The sequence below is a fragment of the Silurus meridionalis genome, chromosome 6 (genome assembly GCF_014805685.1).
Source record: "Silurus meridionalis isolate SWU-2019-XX chromosome 6, ASM1480568v1, whole genome shotgun sequence".
NCBI classification, from domain to species: Eukaryota; Metazoa; Chordata; class Actinopteri; order Siluriformes; family Siluridae; genus Silurus; species Silurus meridionalis.
In genome coordinates this window covers 11,292,661-11,318,579 of record NC_060889.1, presented here as the reverse complement: position 1 = coordinate 11,318,579, position 25,919 = coordinate 11,292,661, and the positions used below count along the sequence as shown (strand labels likewise).

General features: G+C 36.9%; 3 protein-coding genes and 1 non-coding gene across 4 annotated transcripts; 1 reads left to right on the top strand and 3 right to left on the bottom strand.

The window, feature by feature from the left end:
• Positions 1-530: 530 nt before the first annotated feature.
• Positions 531-2,204, bottom strand: sox32 (SRY-box transcription factor 32). Its single transcript, XM_046852090.1, has 2 exons — positions 1,845-2,204; positions 531-1,567 (listed from the first exon to the last, which is right to left on the bottom strand). The coding sequence occupies exons 1-2, from the start codon at positions 2,137-2,139 to the stop codon at positions 963-965; spliced, it is 900 nt and encodes a 299-aa protein (XP_046708046.1). The 5' UTR covers positions 2,140-2,204; the 3' UTR covers positions 531-962.
• A 13,469-nt stretch (positions 2,205-15,673) lies between these two features.
• mrpl15 (mitochondrial ribosomal protein L15) lies at positions 15,674-19,227 on the bottom strand. The gene is made up of 5 exons (XM_046851793.1): positions 19,060-19,227; positions 18,019-18,176; positions 17,745-17,910; positions 16,998-17,121; positions 15,674-16,120 (listed from the first exon to the last, which is right to left on the bottom strand). The coding sequence occupies exons 1-5, from the start codon at positions 19,162-19,164 to the stop codon at positions 15,783-15,785; spliced, it is 891 nt and encodes a 296-aa protein (XP_046707749.1). The 5' UTR covers positions 19,165-19,227; the 3' UTR covers positions 15,674-15,782.
• Positions 19,228-19,426: 199 nt separating this feature from the next.
• Positions 19,427-19,498, bottom strand: trnaa-ugc. Its single transcript has one exon. It is a non-coding gene; the product is annotated as a tRNA-Ala (tRNA).
• A 1,941-nt stretch (positions 19,499-21,439) lies between these two features.
• Positions 21,440-25,781, top strand: lypla1 (lysophospholipase 1). The gene is made up of 9 exons (XM_046852504.1): positions 21,440-21,742; positions 23,481-23,512; positions 23,603-23,668; positions 23,777-23,824; positions 23,922-23,992; positions 24,066-24,139; positions 24,948-25,049; positions 25,162-25,335; positions 25,436-25,781. Exons 1-9 carry the CDS (start codon positions 21,674-21,676, stop codon positions 25,487-25,489), a joined length of 690 nt encoding a protein of 229 aa, XP_046708460.1. The 5' UTR covers positions 21,440-21,673; the 3' UTR covers positions 25,490-25,781.
• Positions 25,782-25,919: the final 138 nt, after the last annotated feature.

The following is a 25,919-nucleotide window of genomic DNA, read 5'->3' as shown; positions in this document are numbered from 1 at the left end:
CGATTGCTTATATTGCAACACTATAATTTACGTATAATTTCTGTATTTCCCTACGTTGATGAAGTTTGGGGAGTTAATGTTATTCTTTGACTGACATCCAGGACTGTGACTCCACCCAGAATGCAAACATGTATTATTTAGGTGGACTCCGAATGGATTAAACTCAGTGTTATACAAACACACATTCAAGCCCAGCGGTATGCAAACATCTCCTCAGTAGCATTATAAATGTTTTCCTCCTAATTCTGAAATGCTTAAGTTGTGTGTGCAATATAAAAATGCAGGCTTGTGAAAAACCTTAACTGTTGGGAAAGATAAGCAGTGGAGATATGTCCAAAGAACCAATCATCATCATGCTCCTGACATGATCAACCACTCAGACAAAAAGGGTCTAAATGAAGAACAATGAAAGAATAGCAGGACCTCTGTATCCTGACCTTACATGAACCTTGTGAACATTTCTGGAAATGAGGAAATAGACCCAAGCCTTTTAACATCATTCAAGATTTTAGAGATGGAAAACACACCCGTATATTTAAACATTTTATTTATAGAATCTGTAATTGGACTTTTCCCACAAGTAATAAATACACATTCCAAATATACAGTGACATATGCTGAGCATATAAATCTCTGAGACAAAAAAAGCAGCATTTTGAACAATTTGTTCAACAAATTGTTCAAATTTTGAACAAGTTAAAGTGAGGCAGATAATACATCTTAGAATATGAAGTCTACTGATGGTAAGATTTAAATCATTTTATATTCAAGCACCATTGAACATCAAAAATAAATACAAATATTTCTATACACAAATCTCTTTTAACGCACAAACGTAACAGGAAATGAAACTAAACCAAACCAACCAAACGTTGTACCAAACAGGCCACTCTGTGGTTTGATCTGTTGGGTTATAACACTGAAGTGTGGTGGGTTTATGGTGTTCATTGATAATGTTGGTCTTAGGGCTGGACAGGATTGAGATACTGGTCAAACTCACTGCGATCCAGCTGGTCAAGCATGTCCACTCGTACCTGTTCCAGGTAAAATTCTAGCGATGGTCCTCCAGAACACAGGACACAGGCACACACTTCTGCACCCCGCCAGCCCCACTGGTCTCCTCTCTGCTGCACTGCATGCTGGGAACTGTAGTATAGCTGAGGTTCTGCTGAGTATACAGACTGCTGTGGGCATGCTAAAGATGAGTTCAAGAGCACTGCTCCATCTGGAAACGTTAGCCCTCCATTCGTAAATGCTGCCATATTCTGTGATTGGGCAGGGTGATGCTGAAAACCAGGACTGTGAGGGTGTGTGTATGAGTTAGGCAGAGTGTGTGAGTGTGTGTACGGATATTGAAGAGCCTGGTTCTGGAGCATATAGCTGAGGTGAAAGTTGGGTGAGACGTTGGTTTCATTTGAAGGCATCTTGGCAGCACGCTTGTTGTTCTTGCGACGACGGGGACGGTATTTGTAGTTGGGATGGTCAATGGTGTGTTGGACCCTCAGTCTTTCCGCCTCCTGCATGTATGGACGTTTCTCTGCCAGAGACATGGCTTTCCAGGTCTTGCCTAAAGAGCACAAAAAAAATTATTAGAAATAGGCCCGGAAAACATATCAATCTTTAATTGTCCGTGTTCAGTTCTGGACAGTGGCATTCCTGATTCAGTCAATCAGATGATTCGAAAGGCCTTCATGAACACTGATCTCTGATTAGATGTGGCTCTAAATTGATATAGGCTAATGGAAGATTTGGAATGGCATTTTGTGTTTATTGTGTGCAACATATATTGTGTGTTTTATCTGTGTGTATACATTATAGGTAAAAAAAATATATGTTTCACTTACCAAGTATTTTACTCAGGTCGGTGTTTTCCAGATCTGGGTTGAGCTGCGCAAGACGTCTTCGTTCCTCTTTCGTCCAAATGATGAAGGCGTTCAGGGGTCTCCTCACTCGTGTTTCCGGTGTCGGTTTGGTTTCCGGACTGGAGCAGCTGAGCTCAGAGTCAGCCGATGCCGGGCTGGAAGGCCCTGAGACAGAAATCTCGGGCTGTCCAGACGGCGCATAACAGCGCTGCTCGCTCTCTAGTATGTCTTGCATGGCGACCATATCTAGAGACGGAAACATTCTGTCAAAGTACATGACTGTCTTTAAGACTTCTTCTTCAGCCTGTCCATGTCAATCCCAGAGTCCCAGTCGGACTTTAAGCGGAGCGCGGACCAATGGGCGCACAGAGGAGTGGATTAAAGGTGTGAGCCTCCGCAGGTTTCCCACCTAAGTGAGAACTCAGAGCAAGACCCAGAGTTCAAGAAATGATCAAATACATTCATTTTGTTTTTTAATTTTCAAGCCTACCAAATTTAAATACATGCACTTCTGGGCAAAACAAAAATGGGCCAAGATCGAATAAACGTGTAAAAAAATAGAAAACACAAATAACATAATAAAAATTAATCATGGAAAGGATTTCCCTTCTTTTATTTTATTTTATTTGAATATATAAGGCTTATGGGTAAACTTGCAGACAGTTTTATTACAAAAAGGAGAGTCCATGTAGTTTAATTAAATATAAATATCTTCATGGGTCTTTGGATTGAGTTCACTTTTTTTTGCAAAATGTATATTAGTGAGTTTCTAGCTTTCAGCCACTAAACAGTTGAATGCATTCCTGTGTTTGCCAACAAGGTGTCAGAAATGGATTTGTTTTCATTCTTGCTTTGCCAATGATTTCATATTAAGGCCAATAAATCTTTAATATTTGGATTTTTTGCCCAATATTTTTTCATAGTCAATTTCAATGTCCTTCTAGTTAGCTATTTATATCATGTTTCTTGTTTAGACTTGTCAGACATCAATGCTAGACAAGATCAAGTACTGCTGCTGTGTGTACTGCTGCCAGACCTGAGCATGCTTCAATATTTACCAGTAAAGAGTTCACGTTCAGGCCAGTCTCACCATGCCACCCTTGCCAAAATGTCTATACTCCGACCCAGTCCAATAGCTATACAGTATAATGTACATTGTAAGTCTATGTACATAGTTATAGGATGCAGATGATGACATGTATATGTTATTATAAAGGCATGTATTGACAGACGTGCGTGAGACTGAGACTTGAAAGAGCATGTTGTGAAGGTTATTTTGCTAAGCCTCAGGTTTTTGGGAACGATAAGATTCGCGCACGGAAACCTGTAACTGTAGGAAGGAAATGTGGCCTTGGAGTGGTGCACGAGCGCAACAAGCCGTGCGCACTTTATTTTCCCTTCGGACACAAAAAGAAAAAAAAATCCCGGCCATCAAAACTCCCTGACAGAGCTCCCTATGGGATTAACCAAGGGCGGCTTTCTTACCCGAAATGTCAATATCTTTTATGGAAACAAAGTGCTGTATAGTTAATCTTGTAGTCAGTCCATCATGCTTTGCAACTGAGGTGCAGAAGAACTGCACTATAGTCTGCACTTTATTTTGCTACACTGGTGGGTTAATTGTCTTTCTACCTGCAGTAAAACATTCATTATTCACCCATATTTACCCAAATAGCACCTTTTCTGATAAAGTATTGTGCCTTGTGTAACTGGTACCAATAATGCATTTCAAACTGCTTTCTTCTGCATGGTTAGGCAACATGATAAACTGTATTTGAATCAAATAGCCTTGATTCAACCCAGAAAACAAAAGATTGAATCTCAAAACAACCTATGCTAACATTCGCACTTGCTGACTTTCAGAATGTTAATATGTGGGCTGTAAATATTAGCACAAATTAATTTTAACAGCACTATTTTTATCAACTAATGAACACTAAACATTTAGTTTAGCCAAGTCTCAAATCAAGCATCAAAATCCGCCATGATGCACATATCCGGCAGTTAAAAGCGTCCGTGTGGAAGCATAGCAAAAGTTTTGTATGGTTTCCTGATGATTTATGTAATTTAAAACATCAAAATTACTTTGAAACATTTACAAGATTATTTTGTCTTCATGCTCTATGTTAGATATGGTTTGAACATACATCTGCATAAAGCATTCATATTTGTCCATGCCCATGTTGATTAAAGAATTAAAAACTTGAAAAGTATTCATTTAATTTACATTTTACAACAGACAAGTCAATCATTCATTACTTCACTTCATTACTCAATGTAGTGAACTTCCTTTATGTCATAATAAAAAAAACAAACCCTCACCCTCAGTCTATAAAGAACCCACACTCTGTCATGGATTAAGCTTGGTAGTATTCTTCCTCACATGACTGCAATAGCACGAGGATATATGTACATGATAAAGACATAAGTGAGATTGCTAAATGATGAAAATTCATTCCATTAAATTTTTCACAGAATTGAAAAAAAAAAGAAAGTTCAATCTGACGCATTGTTTATATTCAGGGGAAAATTCCCCTGCTGATTGTTATGCCCCTTTGTGTACAATTTTGTTCTTTTAATGTCTCTTCTATGCAAGAATGACCAAAATGAATTAGAAATTGTGCATACTGCAGTTATGTGTGTTTGAAAAACTGATTATACATTGGAGTTTTGATCTTGCAGTTCTAATACACACAGGAGCACTAATAGTGGAGGGGAGTTCTGGTTGGATTAATGCACCTGCTGCTGCTGGTGGTGGTGGTGGTGGCGTGTGTGTGTGTGTGTGTGTGTGTGTGTGTGTGTGTGTGTGTTAGAGAGAGAGAGAGAGAGAGAGAGAGAGAGAGAGAGAGAGAGACTCCAATTCCCTGTTAATACCTCAGCAGCCATAATATAATCATGGACAGAATCGCGTTGACACCTTGATCAAACACACAGTCATCCATTCAGAACTGGCCTCGCAGTTAATTCAATGAGGCCAATGATCAAGGTTTAGATTTTTATCTGGATGGTCTAGCTCATGTCTGCGCGCCGGCCGGCTGCACTGAAACTTGTTTCCCCTCATCACAAAGCAGAGACGATGCGTCCGTTAATCGATACACTTCAGGTATAACACACATGTTAGACAGTCTAATGATACTGCGGGTAATCAAATTGGAAGTGAAGCGCCTCGTGCTATTTATTTTGGGTTGTGCTTTATTCTCATCACTGAGGTCACGAGAACGAGGATGATTAAGTATTTGTTAATTAGAGACTAATTTGATCTTGAGATGATGCGATGAAGTAAAATGCTCCATAAGACCAAGTAACAACATTACAAAAGCCGTCACAACAACAAGATGATGTTCGGGATGATCAAAAGCATTGAGTTGGTTTTTTAATGCATTGAAAAAAATCCAAAACCAAAATCTTCCATCTATCATCTATAACTTCAAATGATTATGGTGCCTTTGGAAGGATATGCATGCATTTAATAAAGGGTGCATACAATTAATAATTGCGCAATTTATTATATTGTTAATATGCAATAAAAACATTGCTTTCTTGCTTTAGAATGTAATCCGACAGTGCAATTGATAGATTGGTGGAATTTATTCGCAAAAAAAATGAAATAAATGTACAAATAAATATGATAGCAGCTGCAGGAATAGGAGTCGAAGTGCAGTGTCGTATCGATAATGCAATCCACAAAACATATCCACCTTCTAAGCTTGTACACTTCCCAAATGTGAATACACTTCTTATGATGTATCGATTTGCATACAAAAGGAGCGAAATGACAGCACACCAATACACATTTCTCTGGTGGCTTAATGTGTGTTTACACTAATAAGTGATTCCTTTTTTCTGGGTAAAAGCTGCGCTGTGGAGCAGAAGTGCCGAATCCACATGTGCGCGTGAACGCGAGCGCAGGCCGCTAATGGGGTTAGTTAATAACAGCGCGCGACTCAGCGTGAATACAATAATGTTAGTAGTTTCGGTTGACATTTGCACCATCACAGGAAATATATATGTTGCAAATCATATTTAATTAAATTCAAAATCACATTGGCCAGTGAGTAGGTTACAATATACAGTTGAAATATATATATATATATATATATATATATATATATATATATATATATATATATATATATATATCAACTGTATATTGTAACCTACTCACTGGCCAATGCCATATTTCGTTGTCATTGCATAATTTGCATCTTAAGTGTGTATATTTTTCTTGCAAAATGTGTATGTAGTATAAAGTATCTACAACAATAGTCTTTTGAGATCTATTGATATATGTTTAAAAAATAGTATATTTATATATACAGATATTTGCATGTAACAGACACACAGTAAAATAAACTTACATTATTTCAATCTAATACATTTTGAATCTGAGAAGTAAAAGTACAATGCAATTATGTACCCTAATAATATTCCTTCTCAATTATATTACTCTAACTAAAAGGACAATCATTCAGGACTTTGAAATCTATAAGGTATTTGAGGGCAACACCAACACCCAAGCATTTGTACTTTGAAACTGCTGAATAATTGTATTGTACGTGTTTGTTTATTATTACTACCTCTCAAGGGAATGTAGATGAAAACTAGCCATCGTCTAAATTCGGTACAATGCATCACGTGTACAATTTTAGGTTAAAATTGTACACGATCCATTTTCAAATAAATGTTAATAAAAAAAAAGTTGTGTGTTTTTTTCCAGAGATTGTAGGATTTGGCGGGGTATTCGTATTTAAATGCAAAGAAAATTCAACCTGCCTAATAAACCCAAAGGGCATGTATTCATTCATTCATTCATTCATTCATTCACTCATTCACTCATTCACTCAATCATTTATCATTTTACAGGAAACAAGTTTACAGGAAACATTTGGTACAAGATTTGAATAAACATGAAAGTGGGAAGTCAGCATCTCTAACTCATGACTTCTTTAACTGAAAATAATGGCAGTAATAATAATAATAATAATAATAATAATAATAATAATAATAATAATAATAATGACAATTACTTTATTATCATTATTATTATTAATACAATTATTATTTTAACACCTATTAGGTATCCTACTGCTATACTGCAGTGGATGAATGTCCATTGCAGTACACAATATTAATATCTACATATTAATTTTTACTTATATCAAAATAGTTTTACAAGTGAAGAAATACAAATTGCAAAATGCAAAAATGCTATTTGAAATAATAATGCAGAATACACCACCCAGAGAGTGATAAATGAATATAAATATAAAATAATAAAAAATATTATATAAGATTCTCTTTGGAATACCGTTTAGAAAATTTTTATTTCACCTTTATATGTACCTGTATATAGAGTTGTGTGTGGGCGTGTGTTAAATGTTGGCGCAGATCATCTGGAATGTGGTAATCCACAGCTAGATTGTGTGCAATTGAATGACCTCTGTGCTGTGTGAATGGGGATTGTCTTGAACACAATGTTCCATTGTATTGGACAGCAGACATATATGAGACTGAGCAGAACAGTGTCAGAACAGAGCAGAGCCAGTAAGTGTGAGGAACTCTGGAGAATTTGCACCTCTTTCCCCATGTCCAGATCATGTTATGCTGGGATATACTTCTTGGAAATATTGGGTCATGTAGAACTGGTTGGATTTACCTGCTGGATACGGCAGCGCAAAACATTGGGCTGCTTTGGACTGCATACTTGGACTGGGTGGGACTAAGGGCTACATGGACTAAGTGTTTCTTCTGACTACTAAAAGTCTGATGAAGCTTTTCATTTCTTTTTTTTTTTTTGGCTGTTTTACATAATACGTTTTGGGATTTTGCAGAAATGTTTGTATATTGAATCCCTTTATGTACTAACTTTCTATACTTTGTATGTGAAATTTTATTTAATGACAGTTATGAGGAAAGGTTTTCTATCTGAGAACGATTTTGTTTTTGGTAGAGACAAACATGACAAAAGCAGAAGGCAACTATGTTTTGAAGATCTTTATCACATAACATTTGAGTGTGTGTGTGTGTGTGTGTGTGTGTGTGTGTGTGTGTGTGTGTGTGTGTGTGTGTGTGTGTGTGTGTGCAAGAGAGTGGGTGAGAGAGAGTGTGAGAGCAAGAGGCTCTTCCCTACAGAGCTGCATTAAATGGGCATTGTTTTAGTATCAAACTGCATTGTGTCAGCTGCCAGTGGAATCAGATAGGTGTACAGACCTCATCCTTTCACCCTCTGTTTCTCCAGCAGATAAGCAGGTGAGTATGAGTACAGTCTGAGTGTATTGCCCCACACCCCCTCCTCAAACAGGGGTCTGGGGCCTGTAAGACAACACACAAACACACACCCACAGAGGATTACAAGACCCCTGGGGCACTGTGCTTACAGAGGCCTCATTAGTGAAACACAATGACACCCCACCTCTCAGAGTAGATAATACACAAACACATGCATTTGCACGCACCCGCCACACACACACACACACACACACACACACACACACACACACACACACACACACACACAGAATAATCTTTTTATATGTACATCTTTTTATAATTTGCTATATTAAGTGCTTTTTCAAGTTTTATTAAAGTTGAATTAAGCAATTCCAATATGATCAACACAAGATGTGACTTTTGTAAGACAGTAATATATATATATATATATATATATATATATATATATATATATATATATATATATATATATATATATATATATATATATTTATACATTTTATAGTTTCTAGTTTCTATATTCACTGTGAAACTGCATTTTATATTGTGTATTTGGAATTGTAATATAAAACTGATGCCCTACACATGTTTTTGAGCAGTTTTTTTTGCCACTGAAACCACAGCAGCATAATGTGAGTGTAGTTATTGTACAAATAACATTAAATGGAAAATACATCATATTAAAAATGCTAAATCTCTGACTAATTATTTAGAGTTTTATCTCTATCTAATTTTTGACCACACATTGTTGACCCCTAACACCAGTCCAATCCTAGTCATGTCAAAGGTGCACTTGGAACACATGAGCCTTTGAAGAGAAAGAGAGAGAGAGAGAGAGAGAGAGAGAGAGAGAGAGAGAGAGAGAGAGAGAGAGAGTAAGAGTAAGTGTATGTATGTGTGTGTGTTTGTGTGTGTTAAAGGATTTATAGCACACTAGCATTCAGTGCTAATGCTGAATTGTATTCCAGTTGGTGTATGTGATAAGACGGCATTATCAGCCCCTGGCCCCCCTGAAACTATTGTTCACCTCTCAAGCAGCTGTGATCAACTACTGTATGTCACAGCAGGCTACTGCACTGTATTCAGCTCTGAACCTAACACACACGCATACAAAGAGGCATTCCAGTTCACACACATACACACGCACACACTTTTTTACAAGGGGGTTTCCAAAGTGCAATTTATACAGAATTGCTATTTATTGTCTAGGCAACCTAATACTAACCTTACATAATGCACATGTAAGTTAATATTAGCAAAGGATTTATTCTGGTTCTTTTAGCATAGTATAGTATAGTATAGTATAGTATAGTATAGTATAGTATAGAATACAGTACAGTATATTATATTAAAATATAGTATAGTATAAAATACATTACAGTATAGTATAATATAGAATAGAGTACAATACAGTATATTATATTACAGTATAGTATAGTATTGAATAGAGTACGGTACAGTATATTACATTATAGTATAGTATAGAATACAGTACAGTATATTACATTACAGTATAGTATAGTATAGTATAGTATGGTATAGTATAGTATAGTACAGGTAGTCAACTTACGACCATTCGACTTTTAACGACCACAAGCCGCGGCGTACGACCAGCTTCCGGCAGCACTACCATCTGCGGACCTTTGAAAGATAAAGAAAGAATTCGTGAATCAAAATGGTGTAGAGATTATACAAATGGCATAAAATGAACAAATACTACTTAAAGATTTTCATAACATCATTTCACAGTACTGTACATATAGCCTACTCTACTTAAGACCAAATCGTGTTACGACCAGGTCTGTCGGAACCAATCGTAGTCGTAAGTCGACGACTACCTGTATAGTATAGTATAGTATAGTATAGTATAGTATAGTATAGTATAGTATAAAGTGTAAATAAATTTGAACAAATCTTTGTGTGAAGCAGCCGAAAACCTGAAAATTCAGCATTATGTAATACAGATGTATTATACAAATGACCTTAATTTCAATACAATTGATTATTAATATCTTATTATCTGTTTCATTCCTATATAGCCTTTTCGATTAATTAACATTTCATACATAAATAAGCTGGGGGTTTATTGAGCTTTGGCAGTACACCTTTATTCCCCATTTGGTGTTTTAATAATGTTTCACTCGAATCAGTAGTGTGCCTTATTTTAGTTTTATTTTGCTTTAGATTTATGCTTATTCGGCTACAAAGACGTTAGTAGAGTCAGGTTCTGATGTAGAGTGTAAACAGCTTTCCAAATCATCCTAAAGGTATTAAATAGGGTTGAGGTCAGAGCTCTATAAAAGGCCACTCAAGATTTTACACCATAAACCGACTAAAGCATATCTCCCTGGAGCTCACTTTGTGCACAGGGACATTGTAATGCTGGAACAGGACTGGGTCTTCTTGTTCAAGTAAAAATAAATAGAGCTATTGCATCCAAAGACACGCTTAACATTTACAGTATGTGCCTCCAACTTTGTGGTAACAGTTCGGGGAAGAACCACATATAGACGAAAAACGTCTTAATACTTTTATCCATACAGTGTATGTATACATTTAATATGCATGTGTAATTTATAAATATATCCAAGACTACATAATTTTATGCTTATCATTTGAGCAGCATTTATTGTTTTCAATCTTAATGACTAATGAAAACTGTGGGAGGTCTTATAAATCGTGAGTAATAGGGATGACATGTTTAATCGTGGCAATTTTTGAAATCATTCACTACTCTTCTAAATTATATTCCAGAATATTGTTATCGTTATGATGTACAGTACATTAGCAAAACCTGTGGTGGCATAGCATTTTACTCTAATTATTATTGTACTACTCCTCAGTTTAAGATGTTGACCATGTAAAAACAAGAATGTTTTACACTGAATAAAAAAGAGTTGAAAGCATTTACAAAACAAATATAAAAAAGTAGAGAATAGCCAGTGTTTATTAAATGAAGTAGGTATTATGTCTGTTTTCATTAGAAAACAGAGACACAACAAAAAATGTTTTTTTCCTGCATGGGGCAGGTCATGGTTATTAGTAAAAGTGAAAGTTTTTTAGAACCTCAAAAGGCAGCTATGGCATCCAATTACTAATAACTGATTAACATAGTGTTACATGAACATCTGCATGATCTATGTGTTGATGTGTGACCTGAAAAAGACCCCGGATTGTTTTGTCCTTAAAATTCACTGTTAGACACAATTTAAGAAAAACAGACAGTGGTGGTGGTGGTGGTGGTGGTGGTGTTGGTGGGGTCGGGGTGAGTTTACACAATTTACTCACCACCCAAAATTAATGGATCAGTGAAGTTCACACAAAGCTACATTTGTTAGCTTAAATCTTTGGACATGAAAGTATTTGCTCTCATTTGAACTGAGCACTGAGTACATACAAAACAGATTGTTTTCTCGCAGGAACATTTTTAACCCTAGAAAGAAAATCTTAAAAAAAAATTTAATCCATTTACCTAAATATTAAAAAGTTATACTTGAGTCCATAGTTAATGCATTCAAGAGAAGTTTACTGAATTTGTATCGGTCATTCTCTTTCACTTTTTGACACACACACACACACACACACACACACACACACACACGTACACACTCAGTGGGTTTGGTGTTCAGTGTGTGCTGAACACTGGCTCTCTGCTGCTTTGAAGATAAGCACTGGTGTTCGTTCATAAACACTGATTGTGGCCTCGCTTTCCTGAGATTTTGATTTATTTAGAGAGTTGCGCTGAGAGCAGTCGGACCTCTCTTCCTGCCCTTTTCTGGCCATGTAAATCTCGCTTTATTATTGGCGGCAGGAAAACACTCCATCATACACATGCGCCACCCTCAGTTCACCTCAAGGCCCAGTGTGGACAGATCGGCCCAAAAGAATGGCCTACTGGGACTTGGATGGAAAAAAGATATTAAAATGCTCCAAGACGAAGTTCAGTTTACAGCAACTCCAGGACCAGGGTGATAAATGACCAACAAGACAATGCAGGACCTAATCAACTATGAACTGCCCTACATAATAACATGGGCTATTCTCCAGCTCAACGTATTGAAAAAGTGAACAATTTATTATTTAAAATAGTAAAACCAAATGCTAATAAATTGAAAATAAATAAATGCTTTATTGAATCTTGTATGAAAGAAATCATGATTTAAGCAAACTGAGCACATATCTCTCTTTTTCTCATTCACACACACACACACACACACACACACACACACCAAAGTCAACACAAACATGTGCTTCCTTCGATAAAGCCAAAGGAGACTCAGGCTGCCTTGTGACAATATCTGTAAGCCTGTGCTATAAATAGACTGTAGTAACCCCTGTTTGCAAAGCTCAGGGGAAAAAATGGCTGAAAAGGGTCAAGTGATCTCATATACTTTGTTGAAATATGTCCTAAACTCGTGTGCCAGTTTGTGTTGAAATATTGTCTTTACGTAACACCCATGAAGTAAGAAAGTGAAGGCAGGAAAATGTAATTTAAATTACTTATTAATTTCTTATTGATAAAATACTTATTAAAACTTATTGAGACTCAACTGGACGATAAAACCTATAGACTATCAATACCCAGCTTCCAGTCATAACCTATCAGTGCTCATGGGTGAAATATTTGCCTATTGTGCAACAGTCAATAATGCCATTATTTGATCTGTATTTTCTTCATTAGCCACATTTTTTCCAGAATTCAGTCAGAATGTCAGGAATGTGTCTGGTAAATGAGGACCCTTCACCTCAGGACATATTATAACACGATCATCACTAAGCTTTGGAAAGTATACAGGAAATATCTTCGCACCTTTGATGTCATTGCAAAGACCAAAAGGTTTTCCTCTTGTATCAGACTTCATCTCTAATGCCTAATCAAATTTTTTTTCCCTCCAGCAATGCTGGTGGAGAATCAACACCTCAGTCAGGATACAGCTGTTTGTGAGTAACACCACGTTCACAGCCGCTTAGCCTGGTTGCCATTTACATACACACAAAACAGAGGCTGGAGAAATGCAGCTGGTTCCTGTTTTCACATCCCAAAGCCTTGTGTTTTTCCAGCGTTTCCCGCTCACCTGCTCCACTTGATCCTAATTTCTTCACTTCAGAAATGCCTTTGGTACACTCTCAGAAATAAAGGAACTCTAAACTGTACATTTTTGTTATATTTTTAAAACTATATATAATTTGTCTTCCTTGGTATATGTCTGGATGTATGAATGCGGTTACTGTTGCTACAAAGGTGAAAGCACAGAAAAGTCTAAAATGCCTGACGACTCATAAAGACGTTGGCTTTCAGAAGATTGTGAGTGTAAAATCTAAGTTCAGCCACTGCTGGGCCCTTGAAGAAGAAAAACTCAATTGTTCAGATGTATAAATGAGAATTGCAAATCGTTCAGATAAAAGGCTGTACTGTAGCATAAACATTTTTCTTCACAAGAATTCCTGTTCCAGAATGACATCGAGTCTGTACACAAAGCAACAATCATGGTTTCCTATTACTGGTGTGGAAGCACTTTAAGAGTCCTCACCTCAACCACATTGAACACCTTTTGAATGGAATTCCAACTGGTTTTTAAACGATCCTGTGGTGAATAAGTACGAATTCCCTCAGTCATACTCCAAAATCTATTAAAAGGCTTCTTAGAAGAGTGGACCAACTGGGAAGGGTCATTCAGCAATTGGATGTGAGAGTCAGGCATCCACCTACAAGTGGACATGGTGTATAAGAAGACATAAATTGCAAAAGACATAGGCTGGACTATTACCTCATTAACATGTCAAGTCAAGACTCTTTTATTGTCATTTCAACTATATATAGCTGAAGCAGTACACAGTGGAATGAGACAACTTTCCTCCAGAACCCTGGTGCTACATAAAACAACATAGAGCGACATCACAAAACACAAAGCTAAGAACTAAAGTAAGTTGTTCTGGCTACATAAAGCGCATCGTGTGCACCTGAGTGCAAACAGATAACACAAGACAGTGTGGGACAGAATCACAAAACGCAAAATAGCGCGGACAAGTAAATCTATTGTATAATGTGTTATACAGCACAATGTGCAAACGAGAACTTTAAACAAGAGTGTATTTGCAAACATAAACACAAAGTTGTGCAAAAACAGCAATAACAGCAATGTAAACAGTAATATGATTAATATAATATGGGTGGTGCTAAAGACATGTATTGTGTGTTAAGTTTAGGTTGTAACAGTTCAGTAACACACAGTTGTGTGTGAGTTTGGTACAGTTCAGTTCTGTGTTGAGGAGCCTGATGGCTTGAGGGAAGAAACTGTTGCAGACTGGATGTGGCGGCCCGAATGCTTCAGAACCTCTTTCCCGATGGCAGGAGGGTGAAGAGTGTGTGAGGGGTGTGTGGGGTCGTCCACAATGCTGTTAGCTGTTTTCGGATGCAGCGTGTGGTGTAAATGTCCACGATAGAGGGGAGAGAGACTCCGATGATCTTCTCACTACACTCTGTAGAGTTTTGTGATCCAAGACGGTGCAGTTCCCAAACCAGGCAGTGATGCAGCTGCTCAGTATGCTCTCAATGGTGTCTCTCTAAGGAAAAGTACAGGGGGTCCCTTTATTTCTTAGAATGTAAAACATCTTTGCCAGCTGGTAAAATATTTTCTGACTTATACATTACTTAAATAAATGTAATTTACCATACATTTTTTGCAGTAATTTAGGAGCTTTTTCTTTGACAGAAGATCACCTACTATCTTGGTCTGTAGTTTGGTCAGACTAAGTAAGTAATTTTCCAACATGGTCCATTAAGAGCCTTGTCTTTTAGTGGCAGATGTGTAAAATAAGATTATATGAGGACGATAGGTTGATGATTATTGTGGTGTCTAGCAATACAGTAAGCTTCTTTCAACAGTAAGAGAAGTAGAAATGTATTCTACTTTGTACTTACTGCCAGTATGTGTGGATCATACTACTGTAAAGTTCCTGACACACACACACACACACACACACACACACACTCTAAAATCCTAAAATAAGGAACAGCAATGACTAATATGGACACCTGACTTTCACATCTATACGTGGTTCCTCTCCAAACTTAACACAAAGTTGGAGTTATGCAATTATCTAGGATGTCTTTGGATGCAGTAACATTAAACTTTCCCTTGCGAAGAAGATCCAAACCTGTTCCAAGATTTATGAAGATATCCTTTATATGGGCTGGAGTAGAAGATCTCCTGCTATAGAGCACTGACTTGAACCCTACTGAACAGCTTTGGGATGAATTTGGCTGACCCCAGATCTCCTCACCTTTCAATCAGTGCCTGACTGAAAGAATGAACACAAATCTCCACAACCACAAACCAAAATCTAGTGGAACATCTCAGAAGAGTGGACATTATTAGAAGAGCAAACGGGGACTTAATGTGGACTTGGATGTTTAAGAAAAAAAGCGTTTGTGGTCAGGTGTCCTTATTGAGACATAAAGACATGTTAGTAATACATTTGTCTTCGTAATTACAACCGTGATCAAACCAAGTGAGAAATCTTGCTATTAGGAGTCATCTAATGGAGGCACGCAAACACAAGTCCACTTTGAGTCAAGCTTAAAGCATGGTGACAATTTATTACTGATTAACAAAAACATGATACATATTTACACAAATATCAATCAGATATTGCGGGCTTTTGAGTGTCAGTAAGCTGCAATAAATATTATGAATTGTAGTACTTCAGTACATCCTTGTCAGTTGGTTTGAGGATCTTCTTCTCTGCCAAATTTACGACCCAGCCTGGAGCCAAACCAAAAAAGATTTGTCGTGGGTCCTTCCTCTCTGCTAACATTTTGCACATTGTTTCCTTTGATATGTCTGGTAATGTGTAGCCGTATTTCTTTGCCAGCGCAACCCGGGCGGCCTGGACCTGCTCTGGATCAGCGAGATAACCGCGGTTATTTGCATCTATGTAATATGGAAGGAGATCTTCTCCAGGGAGCATACGCTTTGGAATGGGCTGGCCGGTCATGAAGAATGGCACTGGTTTGACAAGGATTTCTGCAGTAAAACACACACGCCCACACGCCCACACACACACACACACACACACACACACACACACACACACACACACACACACACACACACACACACACACACACACACACACAAAAGCAGGTTAGACTAAATTCTACAATACTGACATCATCCATGATATTAGCAAAATGATTTACATCACGGTTTTTCAATTTTATTTCTGATTAAGGATCACCCAAACTTGTTGAAATAGATCTCTGAAGAAAGAAAGAAAAAAAAACAACTGCTAAGTAAAATAATAAATACTAGCTTAATAATTAATAATAAAAACTACCTTTTCAGATTATTTTAATGAAGTGCATTCATTGACAAAACGTCCATTATTCTAAAGTGAGCATTTTACTAAAAGGAAAAAAACAAAACAAAAAAAAAAACCCACGTACAATAAATCTTTTACAAAAAATTGTAACAGAGAAAATGTTAATACTGAAAACAGTATGAGAACTGGACTTTTTAAAATAAGCAAAAATTCGGGGTTTTTGAATATCAGCATGTGTGCAGCCAAAGTCATGAAGAGGTTAAACTGATTGGCTGCTTGAAATGCTTGTTTTTTAGAGTTCGATTGTTTGCCATTGTTTGGTTATAAAATGTCGACTTTATTGAACAGCTATTTTTGATTTACAAAGGGTGTCATTTTTTGCCCTGTTTCTGGCACACAAAAACTCTATTTGTGCGTTTTTATGTTTTTGCTAAACTCCATAGGTGCTTTCTTGATGGTTAAACAATTTTGTTTCAATTTCTTGCCTTGTATAGTTTGCAAACAACCGTTGTTTGTGTTGTTTGTGCTATGCCTACTGTATAGTCCAGTAGCTCCGTTTATGCACACTGTGTGACTCACCTAAGCTGCGAGGGTCATAGTAGCTGGTCGAGATTACACCCCCATTGCGTTCTACTGCAGCGATGGCAGCTTCAGAAGCACGCTGAACCTCCAAATTCACCTTAGCACAGAATATGTCAGCTCCCTTAAACAGACACAAGAACAGTTAGTTGGCTAACATAGTGCTCTTAATGCATAAACCTGAAAAATGACTGACTGCTGCCCCCATCTGGACAATTTCATGAACTTCAACTTAATTTTGTTGTAAGGCATTTATGCAAAAGTTAAATTATGAAAAATAAAAATTCAGTACGAGATCATAAAAAAAATTTAATTATCTCAGCTTGGATGCACTCCATTGTGCTGTGTAGTAAATGTGGGAGAACCAAAAGGTTTTCACTGTATCATACGACAATAAACAACCTGCGAATTTACAGTTACATGTAAAGTATCATGTTGACAAAGAACTTATAACTGGACACGTGACTGATTAATTGATTCGCCTCTGTATATGCAGAGGCGTATACAATTAAATTGCAATAAAGATTGTTATAACTTCTAAATTAAAGCAATGACTTTCCACTCAGGATTTCTTGCAACCACAAAGCAACATAATCAAGATTGAATTGTTTTGCATTCGTTATTTCCAATAGGCATTTATGAAAAGTAATGGCAAATTCTCACTGCATTTCCCTACCCAGTGAAAATGATTTCTTAAGTATAGGAATTCTTTATATCATGCATGCATAATAATGATAACAGACAAACCTCTTCCACAAGACAGACACCGTAGTCACGCTTGAGTGGCTGGATCGTGACTCCTCTCCCATTGACGAGCTGCGTGAGGTCTATGGGCTGAGCAGGATCCACACGACCGAGATCTATTAAATATTGCAGCCTCCGCAGAGTGAGTGGTGGGTACTGTTGGCGACGACTGTAGACGAATGCACATAACGCCCAGTTTAAATCACTATGAAAAAGATGTATAATTCGAATAACATTAGATGAGAAAGAGAGAACATGAGAAGTGTAGTCTGATCACCTGTGCCCCTCATTGTAGCCATATTTAGGAATAAGCAGGTAGAAGGGCGTCTGGCCTCCCTCAAAACCCAGACGGGGGCGATTCCCTCGCTGCCGTTCACCTTTATGACCCCGACCGCTCTTATTTCCACCATGCATCCCCCTTCCACGACGCTTCTCCTGAAGACAAGCGTTATTTAAGCTGTACAACCTTGAACTCCAATATACACTCCCCCCTAAGGATCTTAGGACCATGACTAGACCCCTATTTCAGAATTTTGTGCTCAATCTGTCCATTATAATGATGTTTTTGAACATCCTTCCAGAGCATTCAGTATGCATGAATGTATGTATGCAGGACACAAAATAAATCCTGGTTATCATACATATGTTTCAGATACAAGTTCAATTTCCAGTGTTCCTAGTACTAAAAGATCTGCAGGTCTGCTTGCCAGCTATTATTAGTGAAATGGAGTATGATGCTCAATCTGAGTTCAGTGATGGAAGAAAAGTATATACAGTAATTAGCGAAGAATCATGGATTAATAAAAATCATTATATAACGTATTTTTACACCTCATTCTGTACATCATAACTTCTTAGTTTGTAACAGGGGGTAACCCCTTAATCCCAATATAGGAATGTATATCTCCTTATTTATATTTATTTGTATCTTCTTATTTACCTTACTGACTGAAAGGAACATGGAGAACGAGGACTTTTTTAAAGATATATATGAGGTTAGCTAAAGAAAAGCAAACGTGCTGAACTATATTGACAACTACATTTCCAGGAGATTTTATTACTATATTCTTTATAGAAATCCACTGTATTTGCACATACATGCAGTTTAACAGGCTGGTGGTTATTCATTGCAAATTCAAGTATAAAAAGTGACTTTGTAACTTCAGTGACTAAGTCTGAGTCTAATAAACAGACACGATTTCTATGCTTCAACATTTTGCATCTGTTTTTAAAGCTAGCAAAGTAACTCTAAAGGCACATGCTAACAAGCTAAACCTGCTAGCAAATGATAATACACTGCTAAAGAATTGTTACTTACATTTTTTTTTGCACCGGGATTGGGCCGGAGGTTAGCTAACGTTATCCGTGGTAAATTTCTCACAATGTCTATACTTTTCCCACCGGTTGTCTTGGATGCAGACATTTCTCTTGCTGCACATTTGCTAGTCAACCTAATATTCAAGGGCAAGTGTCATGGCGGACAAGCACGTGGTATAGAGCACCGGAAAAACATGAAGCAGGATAAGGAAGTGCAGAGAAGTGTCAAATCTCTGTACACAATTCAAGGTGTATAGACGTTGAAGCTTAAAACAGATGAAAATCTGAATTTTCAAAATTTATATTTATTTACATATATTTATAAACATAAATGATGAGGAAGTATTTGATAAAAGGTTTCAACCATGTGGAGATGCCGGGGATTGAACCCGGGGCCTCATACATGCAAAGCATGCGCTCTACCACTGAGCTACATCCCCAGTACGAACCGCACCTAATCACGGCCTAATAACATTAGATGCTGCGAAATTCTGCTATTGCTTTATAAAATATAAATATACATTTCAAATTGTATTTGTCACATACAAATTTATACAGAATACGACATGTGGTGGAATGCTTATTTACGACTGTCCAACATGTAAACATGAAAAATAGAAATGGAACATCAGGATAAAAATAAATTAAAAGAAAAAGTTTTTTTAGTATATTAAAAGTATAGCATAACTAAAAAGTATGAAATAGGGTCAAAATAATATAATTACAACTATATATATATATATATATATATATATATATATATATATATATATATATGCAAAAATAAAACGCCATTGAATGTGTATTTTTTAGGAAAATTATGGTCTGATGTCAAGTTTATTTCTATGGCGCTTTTCACAGCAGACATTGTCTCAGCAGCTTCACAAAATTTAAGAGTTAAGGTGAATGGTGTGTATTTATCCTGATGAGCAGCCTGGGCGACTGTGGCAAGGAAAAACTCCCTTAGATGTTATGAGGAAGAAACCTTGAGAGGAACCAGACTCAAAAAGAAACCCATCCTCATTTGGGTGATATTAAGAGTGTGATTATAAATCTTTAAAACAATATAAAACACTGGAGAGTGAGAACTAACATGAGCACTGGAGTGTAAGAGTATTAGTAATGTCCTTTGTACAGTCTTATACAGTCATTTGAGGAGCTACTGAGCAACTCATAAAATAGTGCAACATTTGAGATGTGGACCAACATATAGTATAATACTCTCACAGGGAAAAATTATTTTAGAATTATTTAGTATCATAATCCTGTATATGAATACAGAAACATAGAAAGTTTAATTAACTGACAATTTCAAGAATTGAAAGGAAAAAAACTGAATTATATTTAGTGCTGATTTCTGCTTTTCTGTATATATCTACAAATACATGAACAATGTAGAATGAATCTGGCAACCCGTCTGCTCATATAAATTAATAAAGAAGTTTTGTCAATGACACCATGAGAAGATATTCAGTTTTATCTAAATAAATAGCCACCAGCCAAAGTACCTTTTCAGAAGAATTTTTAAAGAAGTGCATTCCTTGACAAAATGTCTATTATTATAACGCGAACATTTTAATCATAAAAATTTTTTTAATTTAAAATATAATCTACAAAACAATCAATCCTTAAGGGGAAGAGAGTATTTCAAAATGTTTATAGCTGAGTTGACTTATTTCTTAATTTTTGGTTATATTGGGTAAAGTAAAAAATATATATAATAATTATAATTTCAGGGCAATAAATAAATACGTAATTGATTAATTATTCTATTTAAATGCATGTATGAATTAAAATAAATAAATACATTTATATTTCTTTCTTTCTTTATTTTGTTTTATTCAAATAAATTTGAAAATTTGGTATTTTTTTTTACCTAGTAAGTGAAAATTAGGAGAAAAGTCCACTCACTGTTGAACTTTTATTTAATAGTTATTTATAGTAATTTATAATTTTGCATTTCTTCAATGTCTGTCATTCATTGATTAATCATCAACAACAACAACAATAATAATAATAATAATAATAATGATAATAATAATAATAATAATAATAATAATAAATGCAGGCTTCAATGCATTCTGAACGACAAAACATGAAAATGCCAATGCCGATAGACCCCGCTATACCACCCACCACTTTATCAGATTGTTATTGGTTCTTTAGGAACCAATAGCAAACGCGAATCTTTCATCGCTTTACAACTCCACCAATCAGAAGACAGAACGACGGCGCGTTTTAAAAGGCGGGACTTCCTGTGTCAGTGTGGCGCGTGGGTATGTATGTTGTTGGTATGGACCGCCCACAACACAGAGTGCTGATCCAGGATCAGGCTTTTCATTCACGCAACGTGTTTAAGACGTCACCATGTATGGTTAGAGCTGACCGGACATCTGTTATCAGTCTGAGAGTGAGAGGTTTACACTCAGCTCAGAGTAGGATCTGCACGGCTTCGAGGCCAAGCTGATATTTATTGAATTATATTACTGAATTGGTTCATTTGATTTGGTCTTTTTTTGCGTTAGAAAACCATAGTCCTCATTTACAGGCGACACAACTGGAGTGGCAGCTTGCAGGCTTATTCTCCTACTTAATGTCATCCTGATCTCTGGTGTATGTGCGGTAATAACATGTCCGCGCCGCTCCCTGCCATAGTGCCAGCCGCCCGCAAAGCTACAGCGGCGGTAAGACACACACACACACACACACACACACACACACACAGAGGAAGAGGCAGAGATATACAGTATCTACATACCTGTATAATAATCTGCTATATATTAGATATATACTTTATTCATCCCAATGGGAAATGTGTACAGATTGTGCAGTGACATGAATCCAAATGAATTTCCTTGATATAAATATATATCAGCAGACCTGAGCATCACACCCACCTGTGATTCTTCCCCAAACTGTTTCCCAGTAGATTAAGATGTTTGTTTGTTGTAGCCTGATTTTCTTTCACCTAAACATGTTCCAGCATGACAAAGTAAACACCACAAAGACATGGTTTGCCAAGGTTGGAGTGAAAAAAAATGCTCTGACCTCAACCCCCACTGAACACCTTTGGGAGCAACTCCAAACACTAGGACCTCTTCATCTCTGACTCTGCTGTAGTGGGTCATCAGGGACAGCAAGGACTTCGCTGCTGGCCTAAACACTTTCAGAATCACTCCATGACTATGTAATCATATATTACCAATAGTCTATTTTCTTATATTTTCTCTGTATGTTTATGTTGGAGTTTCTATCCAATCATGTTTCAGCTATCACATTGCATGTTGCCAGAGTCAAAGTTATCTGCCTTTTGCCTACAGAGTCAACAGATTTCAAGTTGGCTACAATAAAGCCATCTTGCAGGCATACAATAACGTTGGCATTTTCACGTCACTTTGATTGGACGGTCAGAGAGCGCACTATACTCCTGAGTTCGCGAAACACATCTGTAGCTAACTGCACAAGCTAAAATATATTTACGTGGGTGAGAGGAAAATAAACTGATTTGGTCGCATATATATTTACAAGGCCATTTTCAAGACAGACTTTACAAGAATAGCTGGACATCGTTCGGAAAGGTCAGGCAAAACATTTCGAAATGTTTATTAAGCTTTTCAAGAACTATTTATGTTTAATGTCCTGTAGAATTTGAAAAAATAAACATTACAATTTCCCTTCATTTCAAATCACCAGAAAAAACTAATACGAAAAAATGCATGGAAAACCCAGAGTCATTTTACAAGGTTAATATTGATGGTTTCTATACTGTGGCGTAATAAAGATGGTATTAAGAGGTGGATTGATTCAGGTAGGCCTAGGTGTGAAATGCTTGGGCTGCCACTGAGACACTGTATTCTCTGAGGTATCCCAGCAGGATGTGTTGTAACTCCTGGGAATACAGTACCATGTGCCCATTAAGTGTGCACTGTTTAAAAATCATGATAATAATCCACTTTGTTCCAGCAGCACACACACACGTACCGAAATCATCATGTGTCAGCATTGATCCTATGCAGGGGCGTTCAACATAGATTTGAAGAGTTTCAACATACATATGGGCTTATAATTATGATTTAATACTTATACATTAATTAATTATCACATTAATTATGATTAGGTATATGATGTAGGTTGTATTTCCCACTTTAGACACGCCCCTGATCTTAAGGTTATGTATCTTGATGAAAAGTTAGAATTAGGCTGAGAATTTGTGCGTAGCAGGAAATATGCTATAGTCAGTAATTGCACATTATACTACTATATGATTGGTTTGTCAGATAAAATGCCCAATGGCTGTACTGTGTTGTATTCTGAAACATACTCTAAAGGATTATCTTTTCGGTCTGACTATAAACCGTGCAATTATTATAAACGTGCCACATAGTTATTAGCAGTGACATGGATTTTTGCTTACATTTCCAGGTAATCTTTCTCCATGGCTTAGGAGATACAGGGTAAGGAGAACGCACCCCTGACTTAAACATGAGCTAACAAAATTGAATTGCCCCATTTACATCATTATTATTAATCATTATTTTCCATAGGCATGGCTGGGCTGAAGCTATGGCTGGAATCCGGACACCTCATGTCAAGTATATTTGCCCCCATGCGTACGTATGATGAACTAAATAATCAAATACAAGCAAAAATAAAATATATGTCCCCGGTTAGGTCATTAATTTCACTTCTCTCTTTCTTTCTTACATGGATTTTCCCAGACCAGTCATGCCAGTTACCCTCAACATGAACATGGCAATGCCTTCTTGGTAATGCTTCCCGAATTTGTCCTCAATAAGGCAGTTTTTTCCGATGCAGTTTTCTTTTTTTCTTGATCATCTCTGTAATTTGTGTCCTGATTCACAGGTTTGATATCATTGGGTTGGGTCCGAATGCAGAGGAGGATGAGACTGGGATAAAAAAAGCTGCAGAAAGCAGTATGTGCTTCTTTATTGTTTAATATTGACAAATTGTTTCTTATGTGCCCCTAAGTTCTATTTTCTGTTACAGTCAATGCTTTGATTGATCAGGAAGTAAAGAATGGCATTCCATCTCATCGCATTGTATTAGGTGGCTTTTCTCAGGTAAGAAACTATGCAGTGAAATGAAATTACCGTAAAATATTTTTTTACATGAATTCTGTGACTGGTTTCAGTCCCTATTATGAGCATACTGAATTAATTAGTTTGCTATAATTAAATTTGCAATTACACACAGAGTACTGAAGTAATGATTATACCAAACTCAGTACATCACATGGCTCTGTCGCATGCCACACTGATCACACTCCTCCCCCACACACACACACGGCTTTGATTTGGTTTCAGACTCTTGATTCTATCGAACTCCAGTGCATTTGCTATTGTTTATCTTACAGAATCACAAATGAACATGTTAAACACAGCAGAATTTCTTATGTATATGTAAAATGTATAATAATAATAATATAACATTATGATGATAATGTAAAGATGTTGTCACTGGTTAAAACACATACTTCCTGAACAAGCGCCGACCCGAGTATGTTCATGTTTGTGGGAATCATGGCAAAGATCAAATGCAACCAAACTCCACTTCCTATAGTTTGTCAAGGGTCCGGTACCGTGGTTCTGTTCCAGCTCCGCATGACAGCTTTTACAATGCCAATTGTGAACCGTGCTTTGTTTTGGACTAAAATTGTATTATCAAAGCCCCCAAATTGCTTTGTGGTCTGTGTGCCATGATATAGCTCATAATTGTGTGTATTGTTCATATTTACTTTCCTATTGTAATGTTGGTTTGGCCAGGACATCACTAAATAAACACGGTCCGCGCTTGCATCCGTCTGCGTCTCACAAACCTGTTAACTTGCAGTATGTTATGGATTTAATCTCTTTGTATGTGTGTGTTTAGGGTGGTGCACTGTCTCTTTATACAGCTCTAAAAAGTCAGCGGATGCTTGCAGGGGTTGTTGCTCTGAGCTGTTGGTTGCCTCTCAGGAACTCCCTCTCGAAGGTATACAGTACATTTCCAATTTTTAGTTTTTTCTGTCCAATTTGCATGAATGAAACCATCTCAAGCTTAGTTATTTACATTTGTATACTTTCTCCCCTTTGTATCTGTATAGTCAGTGATTGGTGCTAATAAGGAAATACCAGTGCTGCAATGTCATGGTGAGGCAGATCCTCTGGTTCCACTGATATTTGGGTGTCTTACTGTGGAAAAACTCAAGACAATACTGAATCCCAACAGCATCACTTTCAAAACATATCCCGGGATGCCCCACAGCGCCTGCCCAGAGGTTTGCTTTGTTTAGTTAATACACATGATAATATGTAATAAACTGAAAGAATCACCTTTTAGTGAATTCATAAACAAGCTATCTTTTTTCTGTTCGACAGGAAATGATGGATATAAAACAATTCATTGAGAAGCAGCTGCCTCCGATAGACTAATCAATATGGCCTTAATGATCTTTTGTGCTGATCAGTGGTTCACAAGCTCTCTTCAGCTGCTCTCATCATCTGACTGAACTGACAACAGAAAAACCAAATTCAAATTCTGGACTGTTTCTGATTTCAAGCCCGGTACTAAACCTAACTGGAACCACACAGCAAAGGTTCTCAATCTTTGTTCTGATTTCAGCCAGTCTTGCATATTTTAATGTTTTTCTTGCTTTTCCATGCGATCAAATCAAACAATCCTCCATGATTTGCTGTGTGTTAATAAATGGAAAACAATAACGTGCATTCTGAATTCTCCCTCACTGGGTTGTAGATATGTTATAGATAACAGGACTCCTGCAAGCGTCAAACACAGACACGGCTAGGGCAAATATTGCCATATTAACCTTTGACCTTGTGACCTTTTTTTTTTTTCTTACAC